Genomic DNA, 25,553 nt, shown 5'->3' with positions numbered 1-25,553 from the left:
AAAGTTCAAACCTTTATCTTTACAGATGGTGTGAAATATGCCTAGATCTTGCTTTAGGTCTATTGCTTCTAAAGCAAGCGCTCTAACCACTGTGCAGCGGTTGCTGTATAATCATTTTTTATAAACTAAAGTTATTATTTTTTAGCTTGTAATTAACCATAATTTAAAACTTGATATAATGCAAGTGAAGCCAAGTAAATTTTAATTTATTAAAAAATATACACTTACAAAAAACAATTTGCGTTAATAAAAAAACTAAAAATTTAGTAATAATGAAAATTTAAATTATGGAATCTTTACAACTCTTAATGTTTTTGAACAAACATGAACAAAAAAGCATTTACATTTATTGAAAAATTTTGATTGTCAATTTTATAAAGGAAAAAGATCTTTAATAATATTAGGTTAAATATTCACCTGTTTTTTACCTTTAGGATCTTTTTAAAGCGATAAATAAGATTTAATAAGTGATGAATAGACTTTGTTCCTTAAAAAGACTTTTCTCTGTAAGACAAATTAATTTTTTTAAAGTTTCCAAGGCCTAGTGGGCCACTTTAGTTGAGGAAGCTACTTCATATATTGGTTACAACCCTCTCGCAACTCTAAAAGAGGGTTGTAAATTAAAAACTGAAAATTAAATAAAATTTTGAAATTGCTACCAAATTTAACTGAAAGCCAAATTTCTATTTTAACTTCAGCACTGAAGTTGAAGCTGAAGTCAACTTCGCCTTTCAGTAAACTTTGTAATCTGAATTTTAACAAATATTTGCCGGTCCTTAGAGCAGATGATGTAGCAAGCATGCTGGAGCATTATTTTGACTACATTTTACCAAAAGATGTATCATAATTGCAGCTTTTTTGTGATTAATGTGCTGGGCAAAATAAGAATTGGACTATTATTCATTTTTTACACTTTAATGTAGTCAATAAGAAATGATTTTAACAAATCATACTATCATTCCTGATAAGAGGCCACAGCAACATGGAGTCTGACCGTGATATGGTATTAGTTAGAGTAGTGCTACCAATAAATTGGATGTTAGAATTTCGTATGTGTCATAAGAAACCTTTACCATTTGAAGTTATTAAGATGGAGTTGAACATGTTCCTAAATTTTTCTGAACATATCAAACCATTTTACAAAGGCAAATATCCAATACCAACATGCCCTATTTGTAAAATTATTTTTTCCCAAGAGTTCTCTATTATGTTACAATACAGACTCAGTAAGAATGGACCTTTTGAAAGAGTTGTCATACCAAAAGCTTTTGGAAAAAAAAAATGCAATTATCACAAAAACCCCTTATATGCTTGTATAATGAGACTACCGATCAGCTGTGTAAAGTATGCTGACCTTCAAGTTTTAAAGCATTTTTGCACACCTGATGCCCAGCAGTTTTTTAATGATCTGCCTCACAAAGGTCAATTAAGCAATGATGAATCAGTATCAGAGTTTTTTGAACTTAAGTGTATTTAAATTAAAAAACAGGTATTGATTAAAGGTAAAAAGGAAATTTATTTTGAATTTTTGGCTAATATTGTTAAAAAAAATTGTATAATAAAACAATATTGAGTTTAGAAAAATGTAAAACTCAAAAAAGATTTCTATTCTAAATTGATTTCTTTATTTGCCCCTACATGAACTTTTCTTTTTTTTTTTTCAAGTTGAAATTTTTCTACTTTTTTTTGACCTAAGAGTCAAAGATTAGAAAGCAAGCCTCAGGGTTGCTTTCTAAAAGGTTGTTTAAAAGGGTTGAGGGTTTTTCTTATTTTGACAAACTTTTTGTCAAAATAAGAATTAACATTTAGTTTGTTATAATAAGAATTAACTAAATGAATTAAATAAATTTTAATTTTTTAAGCATACTGAGGAAAAGCTGATAAAATAATCTATCAGCGGAATGTGATATAAATCTAGTTTCTTTTATTTTTCCACACGCTCACTGACTGTGGTTATAAAATTGGTTTCAAAATTGAAAAGATTTTATATTCAACTCAAAAGAAATTTATTTGAACATATTATTATTAACATATTATTTGAACATTTTACATATTATTAGCAAATATTGAGCATAATTTTGGATTCTAAATCAAAATCTAGAATTACAGGAGAAAAACCAGTGATGTCCAAAAAGGACACTTATTTCAGAATTTAATGCAGCATGTATAATTTAAATTCCTGAAAAATATTTTCATTCTAATTTATCATGTAATAGGTCATACTAATTTACAAACCTAAGATATATATGGAACCGAAAATAACATAGTAGGATAAGTCTTCAAACTTCTTTGTTTTCTCAAAATGAAAAAAGCGTGACATCACTGGTTTTTGCAAATTTTTAAAAACCAAATAATAATTCATAGAACCTTTAAACAGTTTAAATAGGTTGGTAACATATATCAAGGTAACATTATTGAAAACTTTGATAAAAAGTTAACAAAGTAAATAAAAAAAGTTTCTAGTTTAGTTGTTTGCTTAAACCAAGTCAAGAACTTTATGCGCTTTTTTATGTGAAAACAAACTTACCGTAAAAGAACTTTGATTCTTTTTAAGTTATGTATACTTTTTATCATTATATTTAACTTATTGTTTTTATTATTAAAATTAATTATTTTTTTTTTAAATATATATTTATTTTGAGAAAAACTATAAACTTTTTTAAAAATTACATATATTGTTCTTGTACATGTGCAATATACATAAACCTGTACACATAATACAATATCTTGTATACATACACTTTTTTACTTTCTTTCTTGTCTTAATATAATTGCTAGAGTCAACGTTTAACGTTCAACGTTGTTTTGCTTTCATTTTTAAAGCAGTTTAAATTAGTTACAAGGCATTTCTGAATTTGAAAGAGCGTGTTCTCAAAATGCACGCGGTCATTGGAGGAAGATCTAAAATTTTTGACCTTTTGGAATTTAATTATTATTCATTAGCTTAGAAATATTACATAAAGAATCATATTAAGATAAATAATCATCATTAAGATAATATTAAAATTAAAGTAAATATAGAAAATAGTTTAGCAATTTATATATAACATTTTTATTAGATATAAATTAGAAAGGATCAATCCTTTTAGTTTTTTAAATTGTCTACATTTTGTTTGTTTTAGCTTTTCTTATAGCTTTATATTTTTTAAGCAGTTTTGTTTTCATTGAGCTTGTATTTTTTTTTTAAGAAGAAAAATAGGGGTATGGATGAGGCCTAATTATTTTTTATGCAACAAAAAAGTTATACTAATGCTATTTCCATAAAATTGGTTATTACTGCTATGAAATTTCTGTGATACTGTTAACTATTTTTGTTCTTTTTTAGAAAATTTAGAAAAATAAATTAAAATTTTGTGCCAACACAGACATGTTATTGTACGTAAAGGTTAAATTTTGTTATGAGGAATACAGTTATGAAAAAAAAAATAATAATAAAGGTAAAGAGTATTGTTTTTATATATATACTTATATTTTGTTTACTTTAAATCTTTTTAAATTTTCTCACGTCATTTTTAAAATTTTTGTTTGCACAATTCAGGTTATATATGTTTATTGTTTGCATATATGCTCTTTTGATAAGTATGTGTATGCGGTAATATGTGCTTTATAACTGTTATATGCATGTTTTTATATAAAAATGTAAAAAGTTTTTTTATTGTTTATAATATGTGTTATATAATTGTTTTATAAACGTGTTTAAAAATGTTTATATAAGTTTAAATATATATATTGTGTTTATAGTTGGTACATATGTTTATATTATGTTGTTTCCATGTTTTCAAAGTGACTTGGTAAACGAGTAGAGCAATATTAGCAAGTCACTTTGAAAACATAGAAGAAAAAAAACCTAGACCTTTTCAGCTTTAGGTCTAGGTACTTTTTTTGTAATCTTTTGAGTTGATAGACATTTAGCTTACCTTCGCATTGGTGCCTATTGTTAAAAATGATAAATTATTAGATCTCACTGCTCTTAATCATTCACTAAAAGCCAAGACAAATTATTTTATAAACTAAAATGCGAGGCAAATTATTTTGTCATATAAACGATTAGTTTTATCGCCATTTGATTTTTTGTCTTTAGGGCTGTTCATTACATGATTTTGCTATAAAAATTTTGGAATCATGATGTACTATGGAATCATGATGTATATAATAAAAAGAGCAAAGAGAATTGTTGCAATTTAAAACAAAACGCTTTTATTTTTTTGGCAAGCACTTTTTTATGTGCTCGCCAAGGTTTTTGCGAGCGTGTGGGCAAGCGCAAAAAGACTTGAGCGCTGGCTAAACGGAGAAGACTGGCTTAGGCAAGATGAAATTAATAGTCAACAAAATGCTAGATATGCTGCTATCCACGAAAGAATGCATTGTACAGCAAGAAGTAATACTATTCCAGATTATAATTATTTAGAAGGAATGAATTATATTTGTCAGCATTGGGGTGCTAAGAAATTTTTTGATCAAACACATTTTTTATGTTGCCATAATGGAAAGCATTTCCGCAAGATTTTTTCAAAGGAAATTATGCAGATGGAAATGCCAATCTGAATTTTTTTAAATATATTCGAAATTATAATGAGTCTTTCTTTTGCTTCATCTACAGCTAAGGTAGTTTAACCCATGAATCATGGGCCACTATGTTTTAGCAGAGATTGGCAGTGTTTAGTGTCAAACTGTGTCACTGCTTTAGGTCTCAGTGTTTTCCAACCTTTATTATTAATTATTCTGGAAACACATAATGTCTTTTAATAACATTTTGCTTAATGTTGTTACTTATGTTCTGTTATAAATGAATTTTATTTGCAGCGGCCTTGGTTTGTGTTTCGGAGTTATAGAGTTGAGAGAGGGTTATAACCACTATTAAGTAGCCTCCTCATCTGTAGCGGCCTTCTCGACCTTAAGGATGCGAATAACAAAATAACAAAAAAATAACAAAAGATTGAGGTCGGCAAATTATTGTTGCTCTTGTTGTATGTTTTTGTGGTGATTTTTTTTGTAATGTTTTGCGATGATAGAAATTTGGCTTACCTTCACGTTGACGTTGGTGTCTATTGTTAAAAATGATATATAGGTAGTTTTTATTATTAGAACTCACTGCTTTTAATCATTCACTAAAAGATATTCACCAAGACAAATTATTTTGCCATATATACATTTTGCTTTATCTCAATTCAACTTTTTGATTTCCATTTTTTATCTGTAATGTTTTTCTTTGTATTTACTTATTCCTTACATTTTTTATTTTAGATTTATCTTTTAGATTTCAGATTTTCTTTATTCAGTTTTTATGTGGTATAGAAGTACAAAATATTGTAAATTTTTTAAAAACATTTACTAATAATTATTTGAGTCGATGTTCAATATTCAACGATACATACATCATTTTTATGTAGTTTCTAGGCTTTTCTAAACACTTTTCTTATTCACGTGACTTTACAAGCAAGGTCTGAAAGCAAATTTGAACTGATAAATTTTTCTTATCTTTATAGGAGAATTGATGTTATTTTTTGTTTAATATAATTTGTTTGAATGTATTAGTTTTAAGAGCTGATATGCTTTTTAGCCACTTGAATTCCCTTTTTTTACTTTCCCAATTTGAATTTTTTTTATTAGTAGGGGTAATAATAATAAAATTTTTTAGACATTATCGCTGCTATTAATTGGTGTTAACAATTTTGTTTTATTTTATATTAATTTTATTTTATATTATTTTTATTTATATTTTTATTATGCTTTGGAAATACAAAACATTTTCCATACACAGAGCTGTAACCACAATTTTGATATTGGGGGGGCCTAGGGTTTCTTTGATTGAAAAAATATATTTTTTTTAAGGCATGGCCTTAAAAAAAATATTTTTTTAAAAATTTTGAGGGGGCCTATGCCCCGGTAGAGCCGGCGGTAACGGCTCTGAAACATACAAGTTTAGGTATATAAATTTGTAACATATTTATTTTTTAAGCTTTTTCACTCATCACTCATAGAAAATTAAGAGCAATTAGAAAAGAAATATTGAAACAATTTAGCTAAAAGCAAAATTAATAGGAAAATAAGGGAAAATATAATTTTTGATTTTTTCCAGATATTTTACCCAAACAATTTTACGGATTTTAAAAATATGACCTAGATGATCTATATATTTTATATTTCTCCGTATCTATATGAATACTTTCTCTTAAAAAAAATAAGTTTTGTTGAAAGTAGTTACAAAAATATTATTGCTTCTCCACTACTTTTTAAAGTGTTATGTTTCTTTTTAAAGGTGTATGTATATATATATATATATATATATATATATATATATATATATATATATATATATATATATAATTGTTAAATTTGATCTTCAATTCTTTAATCTTTTTTAATAAAGTAAGATACACTGACTGGCTTTGTTAATTTTTTTATGCAAGATTGTGCATTGTAGTCTAGATTTTTCTTTAAATAAAAAATAATTAATGTTAATCAATATTGGTTTATCTTTTTAATAAACTCTCAGTTTATTTCATATTCAGTTTGTATTTATTTTTTTGTCATACTAATTTTTAACTTATATATATATAGTTATCTATATAAACTTATACAAAGATATGGATTTCAATAAATCAGTTAAAATATAATCTTTAATTAGAAAAGGTCACAATTTCTAAGACTTTTTTACTTTTATTTATTCAGTTGTAACAGTTTTTAAGATGAAATATCAAGTCATATTGTTATTAATGATTTATTTACCAACAACCTGTATTACAGGTTGCTTTCTGCTAGTTGCTTATAAATTATAGATAATTACATTTGATTGCATTAAATATATTCTATAGTACAATATTAAAAATTATTAGTCATTAGATTCACAAATAAGATGATTTTAAAGATGGCAATGAAGATGGTGACAAAGATTGCAACAAGGATGAAGTATTCTTAAAATAAAGTAAATGTTTTTTTCTATAATTCAACCTATTTTATTGTGAAAGTTTATTTCATTGAAGTTCTAATGATAATTAAAACTTCAATGAAATAAGGAACAACAAAAACAATAATTAAAAAATAAAAAAATTCAAAATGTTATTTTTAAAGTTTTATACTTTTCATTTTTAACTTATTTTTTTTTTTTTACTAAAATAAATAAAGGTGATATAAAAAATTGAAGACCAATATTCAAAGTTTATTTGAACATGTATTCTGAAAAATTTTCAAGATTTGTTATTCATTAAAGTCACATGTAAACTATTATGTTGACCGATTTTTCATTTCTTTTTTAAATCTAACTCACTTCCAATAATGCTGCAAGCAATTGCTTTTAAGTAGTATGTTACTAAAAAATTAAAAAGTTAAAGAGCAAGAAAATAGTTGCAGAAAACTTGATAAATTGTAGGTTGTATGCATCAGGAAAACATGAAGATGGGAGAGAGTTCAAAAGGAATAAAGTGGGAGGAAAAAAAGCTAGATGAATAAAAGTTTCCTCAGCATGATGAGATACAGTAAAAGATCTGATTTTGCTGAATGATGAGTTGAGCAAGAACAAATTTTGATTGATGGAAACCAATCACAATTTGGTCTTGCTCGACTCTATTAAAATTTGGAATATAGATTGAAAGATGGAACTAGATATGATAGCTCTTTTGAGCAGTGATCACTATAGTATTTGTAGAAAAAAGAAAGAGATACAACCTTACAACAATGGGATTCCATACAGTGTTTAATAGGAGACTTATAGAAGTAAAAAATGGAATTGGGAGCAAGAAAATTTGCAATCTTTGCAGATGCTAACTTTGCAACTGCAAATAGTATACAATTATAAAGTATTATATAGCAGCTTTATTTGCAGTGAATAGCTTGATGGAATTAAAATTTACAAGCCATTGCAAGCCCCAATTTGAAGTAATATATTATGAAAAGCCTTTCTGACTGCCAAGCAAGAGTGTATATATATAGGGGTAATAATATTTATAATGCATTAAAAAACTCACACTTTCACCAGAAGAAGGTAGATCTATTGATATTATTCGAGGTGATATGTTGCTTTCACTCTTGTTTACATCTTTTTCTTCTGACAAAGGCCCAGGATTTTGTAGCTTTGTTGAAACATAAATAAAAGACATGCCTGAGAAAAAAAAAATTAAAATTCAATGTCTTTTTAATGCTTATGATCAGCACTCAATGTAAATGCGGTAGTGGTGTAGTGGTAAAGCGCTCGCTTCATAAGCAAGAGGTTCCAAGTTTGATCCCCACCATGTCCCTGGTAGTACCGCACTCAACTTGTTTCTCCGCGCAGCGGCCTTGTTCCTCAATGTTCGTGTTTCGGAGTTATAGAGTTGAGAGAGGGTTATAACCACTATTAAGTAGCCTCCTCATCTGTAGTGGATTTCTCGGCCTTGAGGAGGTGAATAACAAAAAAACAAAAAAAAAAAAAACAAAAAATCCGCCTTTATATAAAAAAATATATAAATAAAAGATAAATAAAAAATGCAAAATTAATGTTATTTTCATATCAACACAAATAGGATCTTGTTTTTTATTACATTTTCTAATTACAGATTTTGTCAACTTATGAAGTCAATTTTTTATTTATTAGTGCAATTTAAACAATATTTAATAGTAAACAAATTACTAATTTAAAAACCTTTTTTAACTTAATTAATTAAACAAATAAAAATAAAAATTAAAGTTAAAAAAAATTATTTTATTAAAATCCCTCCTGTCAAGAGCAACCATAACAGTAAGGAAAGTTGTTCATTGTTTTTACATAACTATTAGTTATAACCTTCTTACAACCTTATGACTCTAAATAGAAAACTTCAACAAGAAGAAAGTTGAGAAGATTATAAAATGCTTATTATAAAAGATATTGCCTTATTATATTATTATTTGCTTAGACTAAACCCCTTGATAAAATTTAATAAAACTTGAATGAGAAAAGATTTTTTAAATTCAAAAAATTTATAAAAAGATTGAATCTTAAGATGTAGTACCACGCTCAACTTGTTTCTCCGCGCAGCGGCCTTGTTTGTCAAGGTTCGTGTTTCGGAGTTATAGAGTTGAGAGAGGGTTATAACCACAATTAAGTAGCCTCCTCGTTTGTAGTGGCCTTCTGGGTCTTAGGTAGGTGAATTAACAAAAAAAAAAAAAAAAAAAGATAATAATTTAAAAAAAAACAATCTTTTAGTAAAAAAAAATTATTTTTTTCAAAAGATTTTTTAGCAATTACCTTCAAGATACTAACTGCTCAAAAAAAAAATCATTGGACAACTTGGAAAAGTTGAAAAAGAAGTATAATGTAACATATTTGTATATATATATATATATATATATATATATATATATATATATATATATATATATATATATATATATATATATATATATATATATATATATATATACATATATATATATATATATATATATATATATATATATATACATATATACATATATATATATATAAATTATGTTAGTGTATTCTACAAACAGAGTGCTCAATGTTCTAAAAGAACAGAGCAATAATAAATTAGTAAAAACACTTATCTAATTTTTGATTACTTCAACACTGTGTTTCACCATCAGTAGGTTCATCAGGAAGAATTAAAACACAAGTGTTAAAGAGCTGATTTTTTTTCAGGTTATAGCAAATACATATATGTAAAGAGTTTTTGATATTTTTTTAAAACTCCATAACCCAAAAGTGAAAAAAAAACAAAATAGATTTACAATGGGGCTCCAAGTGTGATCAGTAGCACAAAGTGCTATAAAACTTTAAATGTGTTTTTCTCCTTTGGCTATAGAAATTAGATTTTAATTTTTACATCTGGTGATACCTGAGATCTTGCAGACTAATGTCCCCATTGGTTGTTTTTTTGGTCATTGAGGAAAAATGGTCCTAACCTCAAAAAAATTTATCATTGGCCAGAGCAAATTCGAAAGATTTTATTGAAGAATGACTTAATTTTTAACAACCTTTCTAGTTTCTCTATATTACTGTGAACTGATACTATGAGCCCAGATATATATATATATATATATATATATATATATATATATATATATATATATATATATATATATATATATATATATATATATATATATATATATATATATATATATATATATATATATATATATATGTATATATATATATATATATTTATACACGTATATATACATATATATTTGTATATATACACATATATATATGTATATATATACGCATATATACATATATATATGTATACATATACATATATATATGTATATATATAAACATATATATATATATATATATATGTATATATATAAACACACATATATATATACATATATATATGTGTATATATATATATACACATATATCACATATATATATGTGTATATATATATATATATATACATATATATATATATGTATATATATATATATATATATATATATATATATATATATATATATATATATATATATATATATATATATATTTACATATATGAATAATAGGGTTATGACTTTTTTGTGACCCCATATTCCTGGGTCATAACTTGATAAATATTTGTACTAAAGTAATAAAAAAAACATTAGTTTAATTTTCTTGTTAAAAAAGATCATCCACAAACCAAAAACTTGAACTTAGAATATATGCGTATTAATAAAATTTCAAACAATTTTAATCTTAAATAGTATTCTACAAGTATGAAAAGCTATATATATATATATATATATATATATATATATATGTATATATGTATATATATATATATATATATATATATATATATATATATATATATATATATATATATACACACACACATATATATATATATATATACATATATATATATATATATATATATATATATATATATATATATATATATACACACACACATATATATATATATATACATATATATATATATATATATATATATATATATATATATATATATATATATATATATATATATATATATATATATATGTATATATATATATATATATATATATATATGTACATATATATATATATATATGTATATATATATATATATATATCTATATATATATATATATATATATATATATATATATATATACAAGCACTATATATCGAAAAAATGTTGTGTAATATTCAGCTTAATATTTAATTAAAGCATAGTATACAATTTTTATACTTTGTTATACAAAATAAATTCTATTTTGGAGATTCTCTTTCTTTTTACTGTTGTCAAAAAGATCTTGAAGACATTTGATTGTTTGTTCTGCACACTGATTTAATCAGAAATTTCCAGTCTTGATGATTTCTGATTCCAAAACCTTTTCACTGAGTTGAACGCTTTTTTGTGCTACATAGCTTTTGATAATCCTCTGCATTGTACATTCGGTCAGTAAACTAATTTTTTGCCCATCGGTAAGAGATAAATGTCTAGGAGACTTTTCTCTCTGATAGAACAATAAATGTTAAAAGAGCTGGTTCTCCTTGAGAATTTCATCTTACATTACTTAATTAAGGTATTTTCTGAAACTTTACTCTAAGAAATACTCCAGATTCTTCAAAAAAGCGAGATACCCAAGTTAAATGAAGCCATCCTGCTGCTTCAGTAATAAAATTAAAAATAAAATTTTTTCTGAGCTGTTTGTAGTACTTTACAAGTTCTGGAATGAACCGATATTCGATATAGGGCAATATGTTGTTTTCTCCAAGTTCTTCATCTATTACTACGCAAAAGACTCGGTCATGAACTTGATGTTGACAACCAACGAATTGTGGTTCTTCCAGTTTCTATTTAGTAGAACATCTTTGTAACTGATTCATAAGCCCATTCCTAGTGTTTACATTTATTGTGTCTGCTACAATCATTTTTATACTTTTCCATAAATTGTATTCATCCAGAATAGCTGTTATACCTTTAACAACAGTATCTGCTTTTCTATCTGGTAGATCTAGTGCTTTTAACTTAACTTTTCTTTTTTTCTTCTCCAACACTAACACTTTATATTCTTGGTGACTGATACGTTTACCATCAAAGTGCAGTGATTGGTTTCTAACTGTAGTGTTTTCTAAATTTTTTCTTTAATTTAACAGCTTCTTTAATAGTTGATCTGAATATACTAGACTGTGAAGGTGTCTGAATGTTGATCCCATCTTGGAATAACTGTCAAAAAATGGTTGCTGCTTTGCTGGTTGATGATTTTGAAGATATTACTGAATTGGTTGCAGTTTTGGTTTTGCTGTATGTATATATATGTGTATATATATATATATATATATATATATATATATATAATATATATATATATATATATATATATATATATATATATATATATATAATATTATATATATACATATATATATATATATATATATATATATATATATATATATATATATATATATATATATATATATATATATATATATATATATATATATATAAATTAGTAAAAACACTTATCTAATTTTTGATTACTTCAACACTGTGTTTCACCATCAATAGGTTCATCAGGAAGAATCCTCATAGGCTCATAGTATCAGTATTCACATCAATATAGAGAAACTATATTGATGTGAATACTGATACTATGATACATTCACATCAATATAGAGAAATTAGAAAGGTTGTTAAAAATTAAGTCATTCTTCAATGAAATCCTTCGAGTTTGCTCTGGCCAATGATAAGCCCAATCCTAAAAGTAAACTGATAAACCAGATCTCATCTATACAAATCACCAGTTCCAGTGAGATCATTAACTCTGGTAAAATTGCAATAGCCAACTCACTTAAGAATCAATTTTAAACAGTTTTCAGCAAAGAGCCATCTAATGACAATCTTCCCCACTTTAATCATAGAATAAAAATAATCCTCAACAGCCATTCAACACTCAGGCCATTCTAATAAAACTCTCATTACTTGATATATCCAAATCAGTGTAGATAATGTCAGTCCTTGTACCACACCTATCCAAAAATGGTCCCAACCTCAATTTTTTTGAGGTTGGGACCATTTTTCCTCAATGACCAAAAAAACAACCAATGGGGACATTAGTCTGCAAGATCTCAGGTATCACCAGATGTAAAAATTAAAATCTAATTTCTATAGCCAAAGGAGAAAAACACATTTAAAGTTTTATAGCACTTTGCGCTACTGATCGCACTTGGAGCCCCATTGTAAATCTATTTTGTTTATTTTTCACTTTTGGGTTATGGAGTTTTTAAAAAATATCAAAAACTCTTTACATATATGTATTTGCTAAAACCTGAAAAAAATTAGCTCTTTAACACTTGTGTTTTGTGTACAGGGACCTAAAGTATAGGGTATGGCACTAAAAGCTTCTTTAAAAAGAGACAACGGATGCTTTGCTTTACATTTTTATTCTAACCTTATCATCGACTATGGAAGTTTCAAAATTTAATAGAATGAAGCCTTGGCATGTATCTTTCAGGCCAAAAAAATAGAAGCAAGATATCTTTTATTTGTGCAAAGGTAAAGCTCCTGAAGTAGGAACCTTGCCTTTGAAAAAACGACAAAATATAGCAGCTTTTTGTGATTTTTATGCTTTTTAAAGATTCAAAGTCACATCACATAACTGATTTAGTAACAATATCATGTGACTAGTGGATATGGGATTCTATGGTTTTTAGACTTCACATCTGTGTGTACTTTGTCTGCAAAAAGAGTGCTTTTTTTGTCCAAGTTTGTATAAAATATGGGGCAGAAAACACATAGTTAGAGGCATTTTTTTTAATTGTTCTGAATTTAAAACATATAAAAACCTCTTTATATTTTAGTTGTTAAACCCACAGGTTTGCTTTGTTGTTTTTGTTTAAAACGATTGACCAAATATTGGATATAATAAAAACATTTTTTCATATTGTAAAAATTACTTTAGAGTTGTAAATTCAAAATTAATTGGTAATTTATAAAATAATTTCAAAACTAATGTTAGAGTCAAATTTTTTTAATATAAATCAAATATAACCTTGTTGTGCTTTTTTTCTTTTACTGAAGTATCTCCCAAAATCATTTATTGATTTGACCGAGTTTTTCTACTACTTAAAAATGTGAAAACAAATGTTTCTTATTTTCTGGGAAAAGCCACAACATCAAAGTAGTTACATTTAAGCAGTCAACAGCCTAAACAACTAAAAAGATTAACAATTATCAAAATTGTTGGCAATCTGTATGCTTCTTTTGTTTTTCAAAATGTGACAGGCATATTTCTGATTTTATCAAGGAAAGAATACTAGGTATTTTTTCTGGAAATTTCATTGATTTTAAGGATGATAGAGTTCCAATAGTACAATGGTGCAGAGCAATGGTACAAAAGTATGGCAAAGGAGATAGAAACTTGCCTCTTCCCAAGCTAAATGACTTTAACAAAGTGATTATTAGACCACAGACCAGAGGATTTGATTCTTGTAGATGTTTAATTTGCCAGGTTGGCCAACTAAAAGGACATTTTACAAAGCTCACTTTTTCAACTGATCAAGATTTGAAAGAACTATCAAGTAACTTTGATAAACTATGCTCAAACTGTCTCAGTGTAGTCAAAAGAGGAATAACGCATGATTGTTCACAAGCCACCAAGTTTGAAAACTTAAAGAAAATAATAGCAACTGATTCCAGAACTGTTGAAAAAATTGTGTCCTCTGTAATAACTCAAAAGGTATCCTCTCCACAGGGCACAATTAGGTTGAGCAGAGATAGTAGTAAACCTTTAAATATTACTCCTGGTCCCCCCAGAGCTCAATGCATATCAAGAGCTTTTCTAACTACTTTGGACATGGTTCAAGTTCAAATTAATACTTGTTTTTCAAATAAAAAGATGCAAGAACTGGCTGTAACATTAAACAAGGCTACAAATTCAAAAATTGTTGAAACAAAATTTAGGAAAAATTTTACAATGGCTGTTCGAAAGGTTGAAAGTTTATTCAAAGTTTTCAAAATCTCACTTACAAGGCCATCAACAAAAACTGATTATTTGGCAAAGGTTGTTCACTGCAAGAGTTTAGGGGATTTTTATGACTAAATTCTCAGAGTTAGAGCAATCACTTTACCGCCTCTTATCAAACTAGGTATTGATGGTGGAGGATCTTCCTCAAGTTCAGCTTGAGTGTTATCTCAAATGGTGGATGTCAAAATGGAAAAACAAGTTCAGCCTCAAATGACAAAAGTTTACTGACTGTAGAACATGGGAAAGAAACAAGTGCCAAGCATCAGCTACTAGTTGCTGTTGCTGAAAATGCCTTAGAAAATTTCTTTATTGCATGTGACATGAAGTTAGCCAATATCATCTGTGGCATTCAGTCTCACTCAAGCAAACACCCTTGCTGTTGGTGTGGTGTTAAATCTAGTGACCTCAAAAAACAGGGAACTCCAAGAAACTTCAGATCCATTAGGATGCAATATAAAGCATACATTGAGAAAGAGAATGGAAAAATGTGCGCAAAGGATTTTCATGATGTTGTTCATAATGCATTGTTTGACCAGCAAGATTACAAAGTTACTGAGTTTATTCCTCCAATGGAACTTCATCTTCTCTTTGGAATTGTAAATCACCTTACAAATCAATGCTAAAGATATGGCCTAAAGGCAAAGATTGGCCATTACTTCTCAAATTGAAATTATAACCTTATCATGGTGGAGAGCTTGAATGATTGTCATAAGCTTTTGAAGAATATGGATGTTTTACAAAGAATTGTTGAAAGAGAAAAGGCAGACCATATGCTTGGTTTTGTGAAAACATTCCAACAATTTAGGAGTTTTGTTAGCTCCTGTATTGGAAGGACATTGAATACTGCATATGTTCAACAAATCAAAGACTTTAAGAACTCATATCTTCAACTCCCAGTTTCAGTCAACCCAAAAGCCCATGCAGTGTTCTACCATGTTCCTGAATTTATTGTTCTAAAGGGTACAGCATTTGGCATTTTTAGTGAGCAATCAACAGAAGCCTTGCATTCAATCTTCAGTGCTCAATGGGCTAGGTACAAAAGAAACCCTGATCACCCGAGTTATGGAGGCCAGTTACTAAAATGTGTTAGTGACTATAACAGCAAGCATCTTTGACTTAGATTTTTTAAATAATTTTCTTTTTTTTAAACAGTTAAACAGTGATTTCTAGAATTTCATTTTAAAAATACTTGATATAACATTTGTTGATAAGAAATATTCTTGTTTATATTATAAACTATATAGTTATATATATATATATACATATATATATATATATATATATATATATATATATATATATATATATATATATATATATATATATATATATATATATATATATATATATATATATATATATATATATATATATATATATATATAGTTAAAACCCATTTCAGTTAAGATATATTTCTTATTTGAATTAGAAAAAGTTGTATTTCCAAAATTTGGTCAATCATTTTAAATAAAAACAATTAAGCAAACCCGTGGGTTTAACAACTAAAATATAAAGAGTTTTCTGTCCCATATTTTATACAAACTTGGTCAAAAAAAGCACTCTTTTTGCAGACAAAGTACACACAAATGTGAAGTTTAACAACCATAGAATCCCATATCCACTGGTCACATGATATTATTACTAAATCAGTTATGTGATGTGACTTTGAATCTTTAAAAAGCATAAAAACCACAAAAAGATACTATATTTTGGCCGTTTTTTTCAAAGACAAGATTCCTACTTTAAGAGCTTATCTTTACACAGATAAAAGATATCTTGCTTCTATTTTTTTGGCCTGAAAGATACATGCCAAGGCTTCATTCTATTAAATTTTGAAACTTCCATAATAAGGTTAGAATAAAAACGCAAAACAACCGTTGTCTCTTTTTAAAGAGACTTTTTTCTGCACAAACCACAAGTGAGCTGATTTTTTGTCAGGAGAAACTAATTAAGAGAGCAATCATGCAGCATCTAAAATCAAACAATCTTCTCTCAAATAGTCAACATGGCTTTTTAGAAAAAAATCATGCATTACAAATCACTTTTAAACTATGAAAAAATCAATCTCGACTAGAAATATGGCCAAAAAACTACTAGTTGACATCATATTCCTGGATTTTGCCAAAGCATTCAAAAAAAAGTCTCATCAGTGAATGCTTTACAAACTAAAAATGTAATTAAAAGGAACCTTCTCAACTTGTGTCCACTGTGTGCTCCATAACTAATTAAGTTTAAGTCTAATTTCTTAGGACATGAGTGTTGTTAAACTACTAAAAGGAAGCATAAATACCAATAATCCAAATATGAAACTTTAACTTCTCCATAACAAACATAAGGTAAGAAAATTTACTTTAGTTAGCTAAAAACAAAAACTACCTACCAAAAACCGGTAGTAAAAAGTTAATAAAGATTGCTGATATATGAGCACATAAAATGATTACATTATCAAGATGAAAAAAATTCTAATCTTTGAGAAAATGCCTCTTATTCACTGTGCCCCTCAATCCACTGTACCCCAACTTCCCCTAATTGATTCTCCAACTGTCAATAGCTTCAAAGCAAGCCTTGATAGGCTCCAATGTTACTGCAGCTCATCAGAAATGAATGTTCAACTTAAGTCAAACTTAAGTTTATACAAAAAATTAAATTACAGGAAATTATAAACATCTTAAACACGGTAAATTTTCGCGCATTTGTCGGATATGCTGTATATATCTAATATATAATAAAATAAAAAGTATTCAAAATAACTCTAAAAATAAAAAGTATTCAAAAGACACCATACTGTCAAAATACATATGGGAATTGAAAAATAAAAATATTAATGATTTTATATTAACTTAGGTCATCCTTAAAACAGCACCTGCGTATAATAACATTTCCAAAAAATGTATGATATATATATATTTATATAAATATACACACACATAAATATGTACATATATATATATATATATATATATATATATATATATATATATATATATATATATATATATATCAGTCATGGACAGGAAAGGCGTGCGATTGCATTCCAATCTTGACCATGCATGTAATTGTTTTTTTCGAAAGCTTGACTACGGCTTTTTAGATAATTTAAAAAACGCTGAAAAAAGCTGACGAAGGAAAAAAAAATTTAAACAAGCAAAACTATATAAAAAAGAAAGAAATCTTAACAAAAGAGAAACTAAAAAGAAATTAAAACCTATAGCTCTAAAAAAAAATCAACTAAAATAAATCTGAAAAACAAAAACTCTAATAGAAAATTATTTTTATTTATGTTTTGCAATTACGCTAAAGTTGAATAACTCGTCGCATTGGTTTAACAAGTTTCCAACTGATTTTGTTTATATCAGGAGAATAGCAATTAAATTTTTTTTTTTTTTTTTTTTTTAATGTCGAAATAAAAATAACTACTGATTATTTTTTATTTATTTATATATCAATAAAAAAAGAACATATAAACAAATAAAAAAATAATAACGTAAATAATTTTAATTATACATTAAAAAAAATCAAAAGATTTTTTTTCAATTTTCCTAATACAGTTAATAACCTTTTAAAACCAACGCGACAAACTATAAAACTTTGATCTTTTCTAATGCTTTAATAATATTAGGCGAACTCTTTTAAATAAAAAAAACTTATATCTAATTATCGTTTAATAAAAAAACTAACTTTATTTAAACTATCAAAAAGTATTTTTGAAAAAAGTTTATTGAAACGCATTCCTTGTCGTCATTGTTTATTAAATTAAGAATACAAAGTGTTTGAAAAAAATTACATTCATCATTAAAAAAATACTTTTGAAATAAACATTTTATATAATATTCTATGATAATTTATTTAATGATGTTTTAAAACTTTATTTGAAAGCGTTTAGCTTAGTGTAAACAAATTTTATCAGAATGTTTACATAGCATAACAAAAAATAATAATATCTTTATTATGTTTTTTGACTATTAAATTTATGGATTCATTAAAAAGTTTATTTAAAAAAATTGTTTTCATTGTTGTTTATAAAATTAATTGTACAAAGTTTTTTAAAAACATTTGTATTCATTGTAAAAAATACAATTTTCATCAATATAATATCTTTCGATAATTTAAATAAATTTTTTTTATAGTATACATATCTTTAAAAGCAATTTTTTGCTTTATTACCTTATACTTTATTTAGCGCACTTTTCAATCGTTTTCAAGATTTTAGCTGTGGTTAAGTTATTGCAAAAAAGTAACTTTTTAAAACCAACGTGACGAACTATAAAACTTTGATCTTTTTTAATGCTTTTATAATATTAAAAAATAATAAATGCGTGGTCAGTAATAGAGTGCGATCGCACACCTTTCCTGTTGACGATATATATATATATATATATATATATATATATATATATATATATATATATATATATATAATATAATATAATATAATATAATATAATATAATATAATATAATATAATATAATATAATACAATACAATACAATTTAATATAATACAATATAATATAATACAATATAATATAAGGGCAATATAAATAAAAGTAAATACAAAAAATTGAATGGATACATATTATAAATATTTATAATAGTTTTAAATATTTTTTTCAATTAATCAATTGATTATTTATTGTATATACATTTTTATTCTATTATAAAATTTAACTTATTATGCATTTAATCATGCAACAAGTTTATTTTAAAAACACAAAACACAAAAAAAATCTTATATGCATTATGCATTTCTTTAAAAGATTAATTACCTTGTTTATCAACTAATTTAACAGAGACATGCTGATTTATTCGATGATTATTTCCTGTAAACTTAGTTTGAAAGTATTTAAAGGATCCACCATCAACAGCTGTTTCTGCATTATCACATTTACTCAGTAGAGCCCCCTCTAAAATTTAGAATAAAAGAATGGAAATGCATAGGTTTAAACCAAACATTATGTGTGTGTAAGTATGTATGTATATAAATTGTGTTAGTGTGTTGTACAAAATAGTAATAAAACTTTTTCTTAAAAATAGAATTAGTAAAAAAACAGTCATCTAACTTTTTTTCTTCTACTGTTTCTCCTTTTGTTTCCTGACAATCCTACAAAAGGAGAAGTTTGCAGTAGAAAAAAATAAAACTTAGTATATTTAGTGTATACTTTCATTTACACTTATTATAAAAGTGTAAATGAAAAGATTGTTGTTTTTTGCGCTTTAAAAACCAGAAAATTTTTCTTGAAATTTAATTTTTTTGTTTTGTACGTAAAGAAACCAATAACTTTTTTGATACTCTATTATTAAAAAAAGACTGCAAAAAAATAAAGCATTAAGAGAGCATTTGGAGAACTCTTCAAAGATGGCGTTTTGCAACTGCAAAAAAACATTGAGAACATCAAGTTGTCCTCACTTTAGAAAAAGAATAGTCAATGTGTGATCATTTGAATAAAGTTTTTTATTTTGGCTGCCCACTGACCTCATATGATCTTGGAACTTTTGTAAAATATTATCTAGATAGATAGGGCATGACATTCAATATTTTAAAGTAAATCACCAAGGTATTGAATGGGTATTGAAAAAAAACCTTTATTAAACATCCTTATCTATCCAAAATATTTGTTAAAAATCAATTTGCTGCTATAATAGAAAAAATAGTAAACAAAAATTTTTGATAATCTAGAGAATGAAACAGAAAATGTACTGTCAGAAAATATTAAGAATTTTGTCAAACAGATGACCATGTTCTGGTATTAACAGTTGAATATTGGATACTTTGCTTATGTTCTGCAGTAATGCAGCTGGCAAATTTCTGGCTGGCTGTGTTGTATATAAGGCTGAGTCACTTTCAAGGCTGAGTCATTTGGATGTAAGGAGGACCACCTGGTACAAGCTATAATTGCTCCAAAAGAAAGTGGTTCGAGATTAAATCATTTGAGAGTAACTCATGTGGTTCATAAGTTTGCCACTGTCAAGATAGCATAACATAATAAAATAGCATAGCATAGCAAGATAGTATTTGAGCAGCTGTGGCACAGAGGTAGCACACTTGCCTCAGAAACAAAGGATCTATAGTTCAAACCCCACTTCTGGGCAAGTTTTGTGACATCGGTTAGGAAGGAGGCGTGAACTTCAAATTAAAAGCTCATCTGCAGTGCTCTGTGATAAGACCGTAAGGACTTCTTGGGGCACCTAAATAAAATTAAAAAAAAAAAAAGATAAAAACCGAGGTAAAAAGTTGTCATAAGCAATTGTCACTCACATAAATGTCAATATTTAAAAACTGTGTGAAGACTATGATGTCATGCCTAAATAAAGTTTAAGATTCCAGTAGGAAAATGTCAGAAGATGATGTCATCATTGTTTGGATTCTGAGCAGTTCTTCTTTTTCTACTTCTTCCGTTAGTACTTCTAGTTCCTGTAAATGTTCTCAACCCTAAATTTGATGCAGAGAACAGATTTCAATATTCATCAGACATGTGAATTCAGTTAAAAAACAAAATGATGACAGTTCAGAAAGTGAAAAGGAACAAGCTAATAAACAATCTCAGGCAGATGATAAAAATTAATGGAATAAGATTAGTAATGAAAATGTATCTGTGGATGACAAATTTTGGGAAAGTTCAGATATGGGTAAAGCAGGAGTAGCAAAACTCAACATTGATAGGTACATGCTAGTAGAACACATTGAAAAGTTATATTCTGATTACATTGTAAGTTTTAGTATGAAAGAACTTTCAGTACCACAGATTCTGTTGTAACCAACAAAAAATCACTAGATATTGCCAAAAAAAAAAATCGTTCTTTTCTCCAATATCAATGTATTAAAAAAGAATATTGATGTCACAATAGAGGTCTTTTTACAATTGCAGAACTGTGCAATTGGACACACACGCGTATCAACTTAATAGAGTTGGTTATATATATTATATATATTTATACAGGCCCAGCACTAGACATTTTAAAGGTGGGTGGAAAAAATATTTCAGCGCCTTTATAAAATAAACTTTAAATTTTGTAATGTATTTTAATGCAATTTTTTTGAAAGAAGGTTATAAATAGTTTATCTTGAAAATACTAATTTTCAAAAACATACTTCTAAACAATGTCAACGATTGGTTAGCGGAAAAATGCACATGCATGATCAGGGCAGCCAAGAGCTTTCATGACACCTGGAGCATAGGAGCAATTAAATGCCTCAATAAGCATGCAATGTAACTTGTATAATGTACAATTATATAAGTTAATTTTTGTATTTTTATTTAAAGTAATGTTAACATATATCCATATGTTAACTTATATTCATATCTCATCTGAATTAAATAACACAGATTCTATAATATTAATATTGAAAAACCTTTTTTTTTCCTTTTTTACCAGTAAAAATTGTTATTATTATTATGTCATCTTACAACTTATAATGAAAAGGAATCGGAGTTTTTCTCCGATTCCTTTTCTTTATAAATGTCTGATAGACATTCTTAAATCTTTTGTTTTATAGTGACCCTACAATCATTTAAGTCATTTAAGTTTACTTAAAGGTCATTCACCTTCTACAACAGGTACTGGCATTGTGTTAAAAAATTCGAATTAGAATGCATATAGATTGGAAAATAAGCTAAAAATCCTTTGAGTATATTTGGTTAAAAAAACCTAAAGTGTTTCAGAAGTAAAAAATGAAGACTACTTCAAACAATTAAGATGAAAAATATCTTCTAAAAAGTTGTCTTCTATTTCAAATTTGAATTTTTACCGGTTCTTGATTAAAAATAAAATCAAATATAAATCAAATATAAATCATCAAATATAAAGTGTTAAAAAAAATAGGTGATTTAAACTAATACTTCAGAGTATTGTAAAAGAAAAAATTCTAATTAAAAAAAAAAAGTGTGAATATGAAAAAACCACATACAATATAATTATGTGGTAGTATCTACTATCACATTAATTAATAATAATATATCATAAATTAATATCAACTGACTTAATGTTCTGATTGTTTTATTTCACCTCCAAGGTAAAATATAACACTTGGAAAACAAAAACTGGAGAGAACTCATAAGCACAGGTATCTGTGCTTTGGAGTTTTCTTTAAAAAAATAGTCATGAATACAAACAAAAAACAAACAAAAAAAACCATTATGAAAATGCAAAAACTGCTGTTGAATGAATTCAGAATTGATAAACAAATTTAAGTAAAAAACATAAAAAAAAAAAAAAAAAAAAAAAAGGTGTTTATAGTTTAATAGTCTCTTATGTCAAATAGAGATTTATTATTTTTATGTGATAATGGTAGAGACATTTTCGTTAAGACAATGGACATCTTGGTTGTTTGGTTACAGGATTTGCAATGTTTAATATTTTTCCATTTTATAATAGACTTTATGTCTTGGTTTTTTAAGCTCCATATTTCTTTAGATAGTTCTGTGTCTTTTCTATATTTTACTGATGTAAATGATTTCAGATGGGTTGGTTATCTTAATTTAAAAGGCGTTTGACTAATGCCAAAATACACTTTTTTATTATGTTTATGATCACTGGAACTTACAGTTGCTTAATAGACAATATTGTTGGACAAACACTGTTTATTCAATGGGAAAAATGCTTTGGTTATTCAAAAGGCAAAAACCAGTTATATTGCTTGGTTTTGAATTGATTTTTGTTGTGCATAATTTTGCTATTATTCAAACTTATGATGGTTACTTAAGGTTTAGCATGCAACTGTAACTAATCTGAACAGAACTTTGATTGAATATTTTATGTAGCTTATGACCAGCTTGGTAATGTAAGTCAATTAGGTCTAGAAAACAATTTCCTATTTTTGTTTTGACATTCATGCTGTACGGAGGATTATACCAAATGACATTACGTTTACAATCTTTTTTTTTAGTTCTTTTTAATCTGGGAATATTTTTAATTGGTAGGTAAGCTTTGCATTATATTTCGATTTTTTTATAGCTTCTTCATATTGTGGAGTTTCCTTTTTAAATACAGTTTCATTAATTGACAGGGAAGATTGTTTTTCTTCAGTATTGTAAGAAATTGTTTTTATTATGCTTGAAGGGTTGTAAGAGTTAGAGCGGATATACCTTATTAGATTATCAGGCTTACAATATGGTCGGAATGTATTTTTATTTAGATTTAATGTAATATAGAGGTAATTAACAACTTTTTTTTTTAATTGAATGGTGATTCAAAGATCATTACTTTTAAAAATATGTCTTAAATGCTTTTTGATCTTATCCATTTGCTAACCCTTTTTGTTCTTAAGTACTGCAAAACAAAGAAGGTTTCGGCTTATATCATCACGATATAAGTCGAAACCTTCTTTGTTATAATGTTGTAAAATTTTATATAATATGAAAATAATCATTAACTGGCAAACTACACTCCACTTTTGTATATATGTACAATAATTACTATTTTTGTCTAAGAACAAACTATTATGTCATATATTAATGTCATAAGTTTATTTTTCATCAGATATTTTTCAGTGTTGGTACTTTTTTTTCTTTCAATTGTTTTTTTTCAGTATTTTCAATTGTTTTTTTTCAGTATTTTCAATTGTTTTTTTTCAGTATTTTCAATTGTTTTTTTTCAGTATTTTTGTTTGATAAGAATTATTTGATGCATATTTTTGTAGATACAAATACTCAACACCCTTGTTTTCTGCTCAACACCCTTGTTTTCTGCTCAACACCCTTGTTTTCTGCTCAACACCCTTGTTTTCTGCTCAACACCCTTGTTTTCTGCTCAACACCCTTGTTTTCTGCTCAACACCCTTGTTTTCTGCTCAACACCCTTGTTTTCTGCTCAACACCCTTGTTTTCTGCTCAACACCCTTGTTTTCTGCTCAACACCCTTGTTTTCTGCTCAACACCCTTGTTTTCTGCTCAACACACTTGTTTTCTGATTCCACCATAGACTCTACTGGGATTAATTCATTCCTATAACATATAAATAACAGAAAAATCTCATTAATCAGATATCATATTTAGGCCAAAGAATTCTGAAGTTTGATTAAAAAATAACTGATGATTTTTCAAAAATTGCATATCTAGAAAATAGAATACATGCTCCAATTTTCAAATTTAATTTAAATGTTTTAAAAGCAGCTTCAAATTCCTGAAAACATCACATAATACAAATATACTCAATTATTTATTATAAATATTTAAGACTATAATTTTGAAATAATAAACTTTATATTATAATGAATTATAATTATGAATTTAATTACTTTTGTTATGTACATAGTATAACTTTGATAAAAAATTTTACCATCACAGGAAACAGCAGTAATTTGATCAAGAAAGCTTGTAAGATTTGTAAAACTGTCAATTGCAATGTAATGCTGATTTACTGGTGGACTTGCAATCGCAAGTATTTCAGTCATAATCACACTAAAAATAAAATAAAAGTAGTTTTAATATGTTAGTTCAATCATTAGTTATTTTAAATGATTTTATATACAGTATGCAAAAAAATTAATCGTACACTTAAAAAAAATTATAATTTTAAAGATTGCATCAAAAAAAAGAGTTGTCTGTTAAAATATTTGAAATTTTTTTTTTAGATATCTTATCAAGTATTGTTTTAAGAATTTATTT

General features: G+C 26.4%; 1 protein-coding gene across 3 annotated transcripts in view; it reads right to left on the bottom strand.

Annotated features, from left to right (window-relative positions):
• LOC100213514 (protocadherin Fat 4) overlaps window positions 1–25,553 on the bottom strand; it is a 171,266-nt gene that overhangs the window by 71,985 nt on the left and 73,728 nt on the right. For all 3 annotated transcript variants that reach the window (XM_065800824.1, XM_065800826.1, XM_065800825.1), the window contains exons 7-9: window positions 25,225–25,346; window positions 19,716–19,853; window positions 7,965–8,098 (exon numbers count right to left, since the gene is read on the bottom strand). In XM_065800824.1, the coding sequence (XP_065656896.1) occupies window positions 7,965–8,098; window positions 19,716–19,853; window positions 25,225–25,346 (394 nt within the window). The remainder of the gene's footprint in view (window positions 1–7,964; window positions 8,099–19,715; window positions 19,854–25,224; window positions 25,347–25,553) is intronic.

The sequence above is a fragment of the Hydra vulgaris genome, chromosome 07 (genome assembly GCF_038396675.1).
Source record: "Hydra vulgaris chromosome 07, alternate assembly HydraT2T_AEP".
In the NCBI taxonomy this organism is placed as follows: Eukaryota; Metazoa; Cnidaria; class Hydrozoa; order Anthoathecata; family Hydridae; genus Hydra; species Hydra vulgaris.
The sequence above is the reverse complement of the archived record's forward strand: the minus strand, read 5'-3'. Positions and strand labels throughout refer to the sequence as shown.